Below are 14,218 nucleotides of genomic sequence, written 5' to 3'. Positions count from 1 at the left end.
CCTCCTCCACCTCCACCTCTATCTCCACCTACACCTCTATCTCCACCTCTATCTCCACCTCTATATTTACCTCTATCTCTACCTGCACCTCCTCCACCTCCTCCTCCTCCTCCACCTCAATCTCCATCTCTATCTCCACCTCTATCTCCACCTCCATCTCCACCTCCACCTCCATCTCCACCTCCATCTCTATCTCCACCTCTATCGCCACCTACACCTCTATCTCCACTTCCACCTCTATTTCCACCTGTATCTCCACCTCCTCCTCCACCTCCATCTCCATCTCTATCTCCACCTCCATCTCTATTTCCACCTCCACCCACCTCTATCTACACCTCCTCCACCTCCTCCTCCACCTCCACCTCTATCTCCACCTCTATCTCCACCTCTATCTACACCTCCTCCTCCACCTCCATCTCCATATCCACCTCTATCTCCACTTTCTTCTCCTCCTCCTGCACCTCCATCTCCATGTTTATCTCTACCGCCACCTCTATTTCCACCTCCTCCTCCTCCTCCACCTCCTCCACCTCCTCCTCTTCCACCTCCATCTCTAGCTCCACCTCCACTACTATCTCCACCTCTATATCTCCACTTTCTCCTCCTCCTCCGTCTCAATCTCCCCTTCTATTTCCAGCTCCTCCTCCACCTCCATCTCCACCGCTATCTCCACCTCTATCTCCACCTCCACCTCCATCTCCATCTTCATCTCCACCTCCACCTCTACCTCCATCTGTCTCCATCTCTATCTCCACCTCTATCTATCAGTGGTGTAAAGTACTTAAGTAAAAATACTTTAAAGTACTACTTCAGTAGTTTTTTGGGTATCTGTACTTTACTTTATTTATATTTTTGAAAACTTTTACTTTTACTTCACTACATTCCTAAAGAAAATAATGTACTTTTTACTCCATACATTTTCCCTGACAACCCAAAAGTACTGGTTACATTTTGAATGCTTAACAGGACAGGAAAATGGTCCCATACACGCACTTATCAAGAGAACATCTCTGGTCATCCCTACTGCCTCTGATCTGGCGGACTCACTAAACACACATGATTCATTTGTAAATGATGTCTGAGTGTTGGAGTGTGCCCCTGGCTATCCGTAAAAAAATAAAAAAATAAAAAATGGTGCTGTCTGGTTTGCTTAATAGAAGGAATTTGAAATGATTTATATTTGTACTTTTACTTTTGATACTTTAGTATATTTAAAACCAAATACTTTTAGACTTTTACTCAAGTAGTATTTTACTGGGTGACTTTCCCTTTTACATCAGTCATTTTCTATGAAGGTATCTTTACTTTTACTCAAGTATGACAATTGGGTACTTTTTCCACCACTGCTATCTATCCTACTTCAGTGTTTCCCAAACCGCTTCCCAAGTTCCCCCAGCGAAATCCACTTATTTGATGTGTTCTATTACAAGCACACCTGATTCAACTGGTCAACTTATCCTCAAGGCCTTTATTTGTTTAATCAGGTGTGCTGCTGATACTTCAATTGTAAAAAACAAAACAAGTGGAACTGGCTGGGGGTACTCAAGAAGACGTTTGGAAAACACTGTTAAACTCAGTTGCCACTTACAATTCATTACTGGCTGTAGGCTACTGTACAAGTTTCCAATACCTTTCCATTTAAGGTCACGGGAGGAGAAACTTTACAGAGGAACCAAACGTTATCCCAAAGACAGTCATTTGATTACTGTGAGCGTTACATCCAATCAGTCCCTGGACAGACAGACAACAAGAGGCTTACATTGCCTAGCCCTAGGGTATTTCCTGTTCAGTGGCTTTCAATCAATGGCTACTGATATCCTTACACTAAAACCTTCTAATATCTACGACACAAATCCAAAGGAAAGATTGAGATACGGGTTTAACATTTTAAATGCTCTGTACTTCCAGGTACAATGTAGTCACGTTCCATGAAGGACAGTTTATAGAGGACATTACCTGCCAAAAACTATTGTATGGTATCAAAAAACTCCCCCTCCATAAAATCAATCAAATGTTCAACATATTTTTCCCAGAAAGTAATACAACACAATACTTTACTGACTTTGTGTGTTTTCTAGACATATCTTGTTTCTGTGACGGCGCTCTCTTAATATCTCATTTCCACTCGAAGGATTAGCACATAAATCATATCGCTAGCTATACCTGTCCAGGAGTCACTAAGAGAGAGAGAGAGAGAGTGTGTGTAAGCTCTGGGTAGATGAGCGGCCCATAATTCTACATTCTGGGGCCATGAGATTATATCCGTTGTTTCATTCAGAAAACGCCACATGGAAAACCAAGTTCTTAAATCGGATTAAACAGACTGAACTGGTGGGGTAGAAAACGATGCAATATTACGTTGATTTGCCTGACTGCAGTTGATGCATTGTATTTACTTATCCCTTGAACAAACCTGAATTTGTGAATGTCTCATAGAGAGATTTAGATCCTATTTTGTCTAGTTTAAAGCTGACCAGATCACGCTAGCTCATAGTCTTATGAATGAACATGGTCATTTTCCATTTAACAAGGTAATCAAGAACTCATTCTCTGTTGAAAGAAGACATACAACAGACAGACATTTTGCTAACATGTCAGCTGATCACGAGGACATTCTCCAAATACACTCAGTTTCACAAGTGTGTCTCTCGGCAGAACGAGCTTTCGCAGCCCAAAATAGTCTGCATCATTTCATTATTTTTTCGCACTCCACTGTACTGAAAATGAGACACTGAAAATCCATTAAATATTTTGACAAATCAGACGCCGAGGTGACAAGGATTCATTTCCTTTAAGCTCTCAGTGGGTTACATGAGCCTTGTCACTTTTAATCTAAGTGTGTCTTGATCATTAGCGAAAGGGGGCAGTGCCTCGCTGGAGAGCACGGCATCGGGTTAAGCAAGGTTATTTGTTATGTTTTTCATTTTCCTTTATGTAAGGGCTTGAGGAAGCAAGGGCAAGGAGGCCACTATCGGCTCTTAATAATACCGCTGATAATATAACGCTCACTCATCATGCCTCAGCAAGTACTCACGGTTATCATTTTATTTTCTGAAATTAGGATAAGTGCCTTGTCATCTTTTGGAGGCATAGTTATGATTCAGGGTGAAAGAGGAAGGTACAGCTAATGGGGTGATGTGGTGGCATCCAAATGGAACTGCTGAAAGTGTTTTTTGAACATTTAAAGTCTTAAAAGGATAGCTTAGAGAAAATTACATATTTAGATAGCCTTACATTGAAAGCAGTCTATGAACAAAGAGTGACTGCAATCCCGACTTTGTTTTGCTAAACAAGCCACTATTATTAACATTTTCGGGCCCCCCAAAAAAGATTGATCTGCATACTAATATAATGCAGAATATGATGTGTCAGGGTGCAGCACTCTCATTTTCCATCAATTTAATCACTTGAAACCAAGAATTAAAAGCTAAATAATTGGTATAGCTGACGTAACACATGTAACATAAGGAACGTGTGGATAGAGGTTATCATACATGTCATACTTCCTAAACAGTCCTTATTGTCAGTCCTCAGCAGACCACCTGCTTTCTCTTGGACCCAGTCCCTCTCTCTCATCTTTCAACAGATGACTAGATTATCATGGATCAACAGCAGCATCTCTCCCATTGGCAGAAATCTCTTATCAACATATTGAGCCGTCTTGTGATGCCAAAATCAACAACTATCAAAAGGGCCCCAGTTACTCCTGTACACTGGAGCTAAAGCCTACAGTGGTCCTCTGTAGCTCAATTGGTAGAGCATGGCGCTTGTAACGCCAGGGTAGTGGGTTCGATCCCCGGGATCACCCGTACGTAAAAATGTATGCACACATGACTGTAAGTTGCTTTGGATAAAAGCGTCTGCTAAATGGCATATTATTATTACAGACATCTGAGCCTTATCCATTCAGCCATGGACAGTGAGGGGAAAAGTATTTGATCCCCTGCTGATTTTGTACATTTGCCCACTGACAAAGACATGATCAGTCTATAATTTTAATGGTAGGTTTATTTGAACAGTGAGAGACAGAATAACAACAAAAAAATCCAGAAAAACGCATGTCAAAATGTTATAAATTGATTTGCATTTTAATGAGGGAAATAAGTATTTGACCCCTCTGCAAAACATGACTTAGTACTTGGTGGCAAAACCCTTGTTGGCAATCACAGAGGTCAGACGTTTCTTGTAGTTGGCCACCAGGTTTGCAGACATCTCAGGAGGGATTTTGTCCCACTACTCTTTGCAGATCTTCTCCAAGTCATTAAGGTTTCGAGGCTGACGTTTGGCAACTCGAACCTTCAGCTCCCTCCACAGATTATCTATGGGATTAAGGTCTGGAGACTGGCTAGGCCACTCCAGGACCTTAATGTGCTTCTTCTTGAGCCACTCCTTTGTTGCCTTGGCCGTGAGTTTTGGGTCATTGTCATGCTGGAATACCCATCCACGACCCATTTTCAATGCCCTGGCTGAGGGAAGGAGGTTCTCACCCAAGATTTGACGGTACATGGCCCCGTCCATCATCCCTTTGATGCGGTGAAGTTGTCCTGTCCCCTTAGCAGAAAAACACCCCCAAAGCATAATGTTTCCACCTCCATGTTTGACGGTGGGGATGGTGTTCTTGGGGTCATAGGCACCATTCCTCCTCCTCCAAACACGGCGAGTTTAGTTAATGCCAAAGAGCTCGATTTTGGTCTCATCTGACCACAACACTTTCACCCAGTTCTCCTCTGAATCATTCAGATGTTCATTGGCAAACTTCAGACGGGCCTGTATATGTGCTTTCTTGAGCAGGGGGACCTTGCGGGCACTGCAGGATTTCAGTCCTCCCGTGTAGTTCTGGGCTGATTCCTCACCGTTCTCATGATCATTGCAACTCCACGTGGTGAGATCTTGCATGGACAGTTATTTTGTGTTTCTTCCATTTGCGAATAATCGCACCAACTGTTGTCACCTTCTCACCAAGCTGCTTGGCGATGGTCTTGTAGCCCATTCCAGCCTTGTGTGGGTCTACAATCTTGTCCCTGACATCCTTGGAGAGCTCTTTGGTCTTGGCCATGGTGGAGAGTTTGGAATCTGATTGATTGATTGCTTCTGTGGACAGGTGTCTTTTATACAGGTAACAAGCTGAGATTAGGAACACTCCCTTTAAGAGTGTGCTCCTAATCTCATCTCGTTACCTGTATAAAAGACACCTGGGAGCCAGAAATCTTTCTGATTGAGAGGGGGGTCAAATACTTATTTCCCTCATTAAAATGCAAATCAATTTATAACATTTTTAACATGCGTTTTTCTGGATTTTTTTGTTGTTATTCTGTCTCTCACTGTTCAGATAAACCTACCATTAAAATTATAGACAGATCATTTCTTTGTCAGTGGGCAAACGTACAAAATCAGCAGGGGATCAAATACTTTTTTCCCTCACTGTACATTACAGTTAACATATACAGCATAGAACATATACACTGTGTAAGACTGACATAGAAATGGCCCTTGCATGGAAAAAGATGCAGGATGGAAGAGTTGGTCTCTATCCATGATTTAAAGTGAAATGAGTATCAGAGTAGGTCTAACAGTAATAATGTACAACTCCAGCATTTTCAGAACATGAATTGAAATTCAGTTCATGACTTGAAACGATCCATTATGCGCTATGAGGATAAATGAACACGGTGACATTTGTGTATGAATAAACGTGGAGTGTATTTACATGGCAAATTAGTTTGTTCTGTATGCTAATTGTTACCAAGACTAAACAAAAGGTCAAAGGTGAGGGGATAGGGGTTTGATCTTTTGCTTTAATCAGCGTCACTGAATTCAAAGCAGCACAGTGGAAATGTTTTTATCATACATTTCTTATGAACCACTTACTGTCTCTGCATATAATGTACCACAGAAAAGGCTTTATCCACAATAACCATTTTTGTCCTAATTAAACAAATGCAAATGACTTCCACATTTTGCTGAGCATGAAATTTCTGCTATATCAAAGGGATAGGCAGAGCAGAGACAGCTGCCCAGGGAGAATAACCCAGGGAGTCTGTGGCCTGGAATGACCCTGTTTTTGTAAATGATTCTATCACACAGCCATATCTCTGTTGTATCATAGACACAGTCGCAGGTGAGCCCTGCCATCTATTCTAACACAATACACTGGGAGGGAAAATAAAAACACAAAGCAGCAGCTCTGCTTTCTGCTCTTTTCTACATCCACATGTGTTCAGTCAGTATATCTGCTATGTTCAGTTTGTTCCTAGCCCCATGGATGGATGGATGGTTGGATGGATGCCCTATAGGCCCCAGTTGCTTACAGGCAGTCAATAGTGTTCAGTCAGTCAGTGTTAAGTGATGTGGGAATGACGGCCTGGTATGGCCCTGTGATGCCAGCGGGGGCTTATGATGTGAAAGTTCCCCCAGAGTTGATCAAAACCGTCCCAGTGCCAAGAGGCCCCAGCTCTCTCCCTGGCTCTCTCCCCATCTCTCTCCCTGGCTCTCTCCCCAGCTCTCTCCCCGGCTCTCTCCCCATCTCTCTCCCCAGCTCTCTCCCCGGCTCTCTCCCCATCTCTCTCCCCAGCTCTCTCCGGCTCTTCTGCGACTCGCAGAGCGCTTTCCAACTGGCTGCTTATTTATTCTCCCCTTGTGGCATTCCTTCCATCGAAACAATCTTTCCCAGGAGATGATAAGTAAGTGGACACCACCTCCCCCTCTCTTAGCATCGGCAAAGTGAAGACTGATTCCTGCTAGCAGCCTAACTTAGACTTACTCCTTTCCTGTCGACTCTCCCTTCCCCGCTTCAGACAGGCATTTATACTGAGTTATTAGTAACATGCTGGAACCATTCTTCTCAGGAGGTGGATACTGAGAAATTCCAATGGTGGAAACACATACTTATCTTTAGCAGGTTAATACTATGTCAGGATGATTTAATAAAGGCATTTTTAGAAATGGGTCTCTAAGAGAGGAAGACACTCTCCCTGTTTTTTTTTGTGTGTTCAGAGATGTATGGTTCTATCACAGAATCCTTCTGTGTTCAGTGGAGAGGTTCACTGAAACCCTTTCCATGATGATCCTTAGATTTTCTCTCAGAGGCATTTACAAAGGACCACATGTTGCCATTTTGCTTTTGCTTTGCCTGTACATAGATCTCCGATCAGACATTGAGTAGTACTGCTGGACATAGAGAAACTAGCAGAGAAAACTGAACAAGGGAACACAGGGAAGTGAGGGCATAAATACACAGGTGAACCGATAGACACAGGTGACACCAATAGGAGGATTAATCCCGACTGTGAGTGAGGAGGTGCCTAAGGTTGTCAGAGGATGACACCTAGTGGGTCGCTCCGGAACTGCGACCCCCTCCTGTAACAAATGAATTTATTTCAACTGATGTCCTTAAATGAACTGTAACTCAGTAAATCTGTGGAATTGTTGCATGTTGCATTATATTTTTGTTACAAATATTAGGAACCCCCCCTTTGCCCTCAGAACAGCCTCAATTCGTTGGAGCATGGACTCTACAAGGTGTTCGAAAGCGTTCCACAGGGATGTTGGCCCATGTTGACTCCAATGCTTCCCACAGTTGTGTCAAGTTGGCTGGATGTCCTTTGGGTGGTTGACCATTCTTGATACACGGGAAACTGTTCAGCGTGAAAAACCCAGCAGCCTTGTAGTTCTTCACACAAACCGGTGTGCCTGGCACCTACTACCATACCCAGTTCAAAGGCACTTAAATATTTTGTCTTGCCCATTCACCCGCTGAATGACACACATACACAATCCATGTCTCAATTGTTTCAAGGCTTAAAAATCCCTCTTGAACCTGTCTCCTCCCCTTCATCTACACTGATTGAAATTGATTTAACAAGTGACATCAATAAGGGATCATAGCTTTCACCTGGATTCACCTGGTCATGGAAAGAGCAGGTGTCCTTAATTTTTATATATGTACAGCACCAATCAAAAGTTTGGACACACCCACCCATGGTTTTTCTTTATTTTTTATTTTTTTACATTGTAGAATAATTGTCAAAACTAATAACAAAGTGTTAAACAAATCAAAACATATTTTATATTTGAGATTCTTCAAATAGCCACCCTTTGCCTTAATGACAGCATTGCACTCTCTTGGCATTCTCTCAACCAGCTTCATGAGGTAGTCACCTGGAATGCATTTAAATTAACAGGTGTGCCTTCTTAAAAGTTAATTTGTGGAGTTTCTTTCCTTCTTAATGCGTTTGAGCCAATCAGTTGTGATGTGACAAGGTAGGGTTGGTATACAGAAGATAGCCCTATTTGGTAAAAGACCAAGTCCATATTATGGCAAGAACAGCTCAAATAAGCGAAGAGAAATGACAGTGCATCATTACTTTAAGACATTAAGGTCAGTCAATACGGAACATTTCAAGAACTTTGAACGTTTCTTCAAGTGCAGTCGCAAAAACCATCAACCGCTATGATGAAACTGGCTCTCATGAGGACCACCACAGGAATGGAAGACCCAGAGTTACCTCTGCTGCAGAGGATACATTCATTAGAGTTACCATCCTTAGAAATTGCAGCCCAAATAAATGCTTCACATAGTTCAAGTAACAGACACATCTCAACATCATCTGTTCAGAGGGGACTGTGTGAATCAGGCCTTCATGGTCGAATTGCTGCAAAGAAACCACTACTAAAGGATACCAATAATAAGAAGAGACCTGCTTGGGCCAAGAAACATGAGCAATGGACATTAGACCAGTGGAAATGTGTCCTTTGGTCTGGAGTCCAAATTTGAGATTTTTGGGTCCAACCGCCATGTCTTTGTGAGACGCGATGTGGGTGAACGGATGATCTCCGCATGTGTAGTTCCCACTGTAAAGCATGGAGGAGGAGGAGGTGTTATGGTGTGGGGGTGCTTTGCTGGTGACACTGTCTGTGATTTATTTAGTATTCAAGGCAATACTTAACCAGCATGGCTACCACAACATTCTACAGCGATACGCCATCCCATCTGGTTTGGGCTTAGTGGGACTATCATTTGTTTTTCAACAGGACAATGACCCAACACACCTCCAGGCTGTGTAAGGGCTATTTTACCAAGAAGGAGAGTGATGTAGTGCTGCATCAGATGACCTGGCCTCCACAATCAACTGACCTCAACCCAATTGAGATGGTTTGGGATGAGTCGGACCGCAGAGTGAAGGAAAAGCAGCCAACAAGTGCATCTGTGGGAACTCCTTCAAGACTGTTGGAAAAGCATTCCAGGTGAAGCTGGTTGAGAGAATGCCAAGAGTGTGCAAAGCTGTCATCAAGGCAAAGGGTGGCTATTTGAAGAATCTCAAATATAAAATATATTTTGATTTGTTAAACACTTTTTTAGTTACTACATGATTCCATATGTGTTATTTAATAGTTATGATGTCTTCACAATTATTCTACAATGTAAAAAAATTGTCAAAATAAAGAAAAACCCTTGAATGAATAGGTGTGTCCAAACTTTTGACTGGTAGTGTATATAAACACTGATCATACATATACTATCTAATTAAAGTTGTGAAATGTGAGACATTTTGCATCATGTGATGTTTCTTTCATCAATGCATAAAAATGATAAAGACAAAAAATGTAATTGTATTATACAGCTTTATCTTCATTTTTAGCTTGGTCCTGACCGCAATAAGTCTATATAAAGAGACTGTGGTTTTACAAACAAAATAAAATATTAAAAATGGGATCAGTAATGCTGAAACTGCCACATCCGTTTGCAAAGAAATGAACTAAGACATTACTTCATAAAATGAATAGGTTTATATCCCTCTGACATCATTGCACATTATTGCACGTGCAATAGAACAGCAGAGTATGTAATGCACATGTTTTCACCACCATCCTGGATGCTCATCTCCTCTGTCTCCTAAACAAAACAAAAAACAATAACAAATGTGCCTTGGGGCTTTGTGTCCAGGTTATGCGGTTTCACTAAAGATGTTGCTGTGTGTCTGCGTCGTCAGTGTTATGGTTGTGGTTCGGTGTGTCTACACACAGGGTCATGACTGTGTTATTGTGTGAGTGTGAGGGGTCATGACTGTGCGTTATTGTGTGAGTGTGAGGGGTCATGACTGTGTGTCATTGTGTGACTACAGTATACAATACACAATATAGTAGAGTGGATGGGAGGCCAGTTAAACACTGCAGCTCTGGTGTTGTCATCAATATTTAATGGCGGAGTGAAAAGCCAAACACTGTGTCACTGCCAGCCGGTGGGCTCACAATTACAGCATGCCGTTTCAGCCACCTGGATCGGGTTCGCATCCAATTAGTCCTCTACATGTGCTAGGGTTACCAGCACCACCACCCTGGGTCACCTGCCACAACTGGCCCAGGTGGCCCAATACGGAGCGGAGGCTGAGGTGGAAGTGAGGATTGGGATGAGGGTGTTGGTGGGGGGGAGGGGTTGAGAGTGAGGCAGGGAATAAAAGTGAGGGTGAGGTATAAGGGTGGTACAAGGGTGATGGTAGGATTGAACTTGTGTGTGTGAGAGGGGGGGGTGAGGGTGATGGTGGGGGGGAGGGGTTGAGAGTGAGGCAGGGAATAAAAGTGAGGGTGAGGTATAAGGGTGGTACAAGGGTGATGGTAGGGTTGAACTTGTGTGTGTGTGAGAGAGAATGTGAGTGAATGAATGAGTGAGTGAGGTTGTGGGATAACAGGTGATAGTGGGAAATGTGGGAGTGAGGAATGAGGGTGAGTGAGGGATGAGGAAGAGTGAGGCTGAGGGTGAGTGAGGGATGAAGGTGAATGAGGGATGAAGGTGAATGAGGGATGAAGGTGAATGAGGGATGAGGGTGAGTGAGGGATGAGGGTGAGTGAGGGATGAGGGTGAGTGAGGGATGAAGGTGAGTGAGGGATGAGGGTGAGTGAGGGATGAGGGTGAGTGAGGGATGAGGGTGAGTGAGGGATGAAGTTGAATGAGGGATGAAGGTGAATGAGGGATGAGGGTGAGTGAGGGATGAGGGTGAGTGTATATTCCCCATCATGTAGGCTACATTTGTCTTTAGGTAGTAAAAAACAAATCACCTGTGGAAAACAAATACTGTAGCAAGACCCCTAATGGTTCCACATGTCCAGTAATTTTCCAAAGATCGACTACTTTTTTTTCTCCACGTGTGAAGAAGGAGACCACACTATTCTCTCCTATTTCAACATTTTTCCTATCCTCGTATCATTAGGGGTAATATCCAAAGGGGGCAGTTGACATTAGCCTGTCTACTGAGCTTATAATACAGGGTGCCTGTTTTTTTTTACTAGCACTTTCAAAATTAAATATTAGGATGAGATGATTTTGTTTAGCATACAAAATATTATCCGTAGAGACTTTTTAAAAATAACACGTTTTGGTTAGGCTGAGCATTTTCACCTGATGCCGCTGAACTGCCATTACTATTCCAGCTCTTGAGAGGATTAGGACGACAATCTGTTAACGATAATATTTATTCTAGGGTTGTGAGGGATTGATTTGTAAGACATACTCCAAAGCTTTAGTGTTAGTGTTAATGTTTAGAGAAGTCCATCCAAAAAGCAGCAGGGTCATAACACGATTAAACACCACGTTTGCTATGGTATCTCACTATTAAACATATAAGAATAAAGTTTATCTTAAGGATTCCCAAACTTGCTGCAAACTCTCATACCCATGCAACCATTTAGAAATATACTGTAAACGCATTTTAAATGTATTTCTCTGTTTGCTTCAGACAAGCCTATGCTAATAATAATATCATATCCTAATAGACTGAAGCAAAATAATATTGATTGTCAACTAAAAATAGCATGAAACGTGATAAACGAGTCATCTTCAGCAAGGTCGTAAAGGCAATAGTTCGAATCACTTCTCGAACTTGCAAGGCCATGGCGCGTAGCCTGAGCATAGCCTACCTAGGTGTTTGCTTTGATTTATGCAGCACAATCAAGTGCAACATATTCAGGTAAGATTTACGTCACTGGTTTAATAAATCTTACCTATGGTCGTGATCACAGTGATTGCGAAGTAAAATGATCCAGCGAATTTCCACTGTAACCCGGCTTTGTGAGGCTTCAGCTGCAACACCACCTCCTCGAGTTCATCGAAGTTGAGTTTAGTGAGATTGTATTTGTTCCTAAGCTCTTGTTTTCTGTCGTACACGTTCTTCTTCTGGGTCGTCTCCTTCTTAGATTCCAAGGCATCGAAGACAGCCGCGCCAACTAACAGGTAGATGAACGTGCAAATGATGAGCGCAAGGGTCCTCACGTTTTGTCTCTTCATGGTTAGGGTGAGTAGACGGGCTCCAAACATTTAAACGCGAATCGTAAGGATGGGGAGCTCGGCTGGTTCATGGCGAGGCTGGCTCTATCAACAGAGACAGTGGCGCGCCGAAAGCTCTCTGATGACTTTATTTGCCCAAGCGCACATTTACTCTCGGAGCTGTTCGTTTCAGCACCACCCCTTCCAACCGCCCTCCCACCGCGTGCCTGCCTGAGTGCGTGCTTAGGGTCTGTGCTTACGTATGTACAGTATGTATGTATGCAGAAAGGGGGAGGTAGGCTACTGTAGACGACACATTCATGGTAATATCATCATTAGCTAAAATAGTGCTGTTGTTGGATATTGCATTATAAGAAAAACATATCTGTCACAATTATTCGTTTTATAATGTAGGCTAAGCAACAAGGCAACCCTCTCACATGCAACAAATGAGTGCAGAACAGACAGCTACATGCTATGGAAGCCAATTCCCGCATCTCCAAATGTTGATACTCAAAATGTTGACTTACATATCTCTACATTTGTATATAGTAGTTCCAAAGTTTTACTTACTTATCTCAAAATGTCGAGATAGGTAAGTCAAAATTGCAAAATACTATCTCAAAGATACTGACTTGAAATCTCAAGATATTAGACCTTACTTTCTTCATTTGTTCCATTGTGAGGTGATTTCAGAGGTGGCATCCCAGAGTGGTGGGGGGAAATTGTTTTCCTGGGGCCCAGAGTTTTTCCTGATCTGGTAGGCTAACCTAACAAGGTAAAACTCTGGACCCTAGTTGTAGAGTATGACATAGTAATAAATCAGCTGAAAAACGCTTTTATATTGGGACCAGATTTTTTCTAATCAAGTCATATGTATATATATATTTTTTACATAAAAACATGAAAACCCTGTCAAACTGCAGCAACCCTGTACTTGTTCACTGAATTCTATTTTCAAACTAAACTAATGGGGGTCCTTTACACAGACAAAGAGACAACATCTGCCATTGGACAATAGAACTAGCAGGGCTGAGCTTGCTTAATGCAGGGTTGCATCGTGTAGGCCTTTGTACCTGTCATTTAAAAGTGAACCACCCAGTAGTCATCACTATTGTGTTGACTGATTTATTCCAGTCAATCATGTTGGATTGAAAAGGTCTAGGTAGCCTAGCCACCCGAAGTGCATTTGGAAAGTAATCAGACCCCTTGACTTTTTCTACATTTTGTTACGTTACAGCCTCATTCTAAAATGGATTAAATAATTTTTTCCCCCCACATCAATCTACGCACAATACCCATTAATGACGAAGCAAAAACAGGTTTTTAGAAATTTCTGCAAATGTATGAAAATTAAAAAAAACGGAAATATGACATTTACATAAGTATACAGACCCTTTATTCAGTACTTGGTTGAAGCACCTTTGGCAGTGATTACAGCCTTGAGTCTTCTTGGGTAGGACGATATAAGCTTGGCACACCTGTATTTGGGGTGTTTCTCCCATTCTTCTCTGCAGATCCTCTCAAGCTCTGCCAGGTTGGATGGGGAGCATCACTGCACAGCTATTTTCAGGTCTCTCCAGAGATGTTCGATCATGTTCAAGTCCGGGCTCTGGCTGTGCCACTCAAGGACATTCAGAGACTTGTCCCGAAGCCACTCCTGTGTTGTCTTGGCTGTGTGCTTAGGGTCGTTGTCCAGTTGGAAGTTGAACCTTCGCCCGAGTCTGAGGTCCTGAGCACTCTGGAGCAGGTTTTCATCAAGGAGCTCTCTGTACTTTGCTCCATTCATCTTTCCCTCGATCCTGACTAGTCTCCCAGTCCGTGCCGCTGAAAAACATCCCCACAGCATGATGCTGCCACCACTATGCTTCACTGTAGGGATGGTGCCAGAATTACTCCAGACGTGACGCTTGGCATTCAGGCCAAATCGTTCAATCTTGGTTTCATCAGACCAGATAATCT

General features: G+C 42.6%; 1 protein-coding gene across 1 annotated transcript in view; it reads right to left on the bottom strand.

The window, feature by feature from the left end:
* Nucleotides 1-12,277, bottom strand: part of kcnk3a (potassium channel, subfamily K, member 3a) — a gene marked incomplete at both ends in the record, with an annotated part of 57,585 nt that extends 45,308 nt beyond the window's left edge. Inside the window, one exon of the mRNA XM_084151475.1 lies at nucleotides 11,995-12,277. Within this exon, the coding sequence (XP_084007601.1) occupies nucleotides 11,995-12,277 (283 nt within the window). The remainder of the gene's footprint in view (nucleotides 1-11,994) is intronic.
* Between the last annotated feature and the right edge of the window lie 1,941 nt (nucleotides 12,278-14,218).

This window comes from Coregonus lavaretus (assembly GCF_964263955.1).
Source record: "Coregonus lavaretus genome assembly, chromosome: 33".
Taxonomy (NCBI): Eukaryota; Metazoa; Chordata; class Actinopteri; order Salmoniformes; family Salmonidae; genus Coregonus; species Coregonus lavaretus.
Note: the sequence above shows the minus strand (reverse complement) of the source record. Positions and strands in the feature narration are given on the sequence as shown.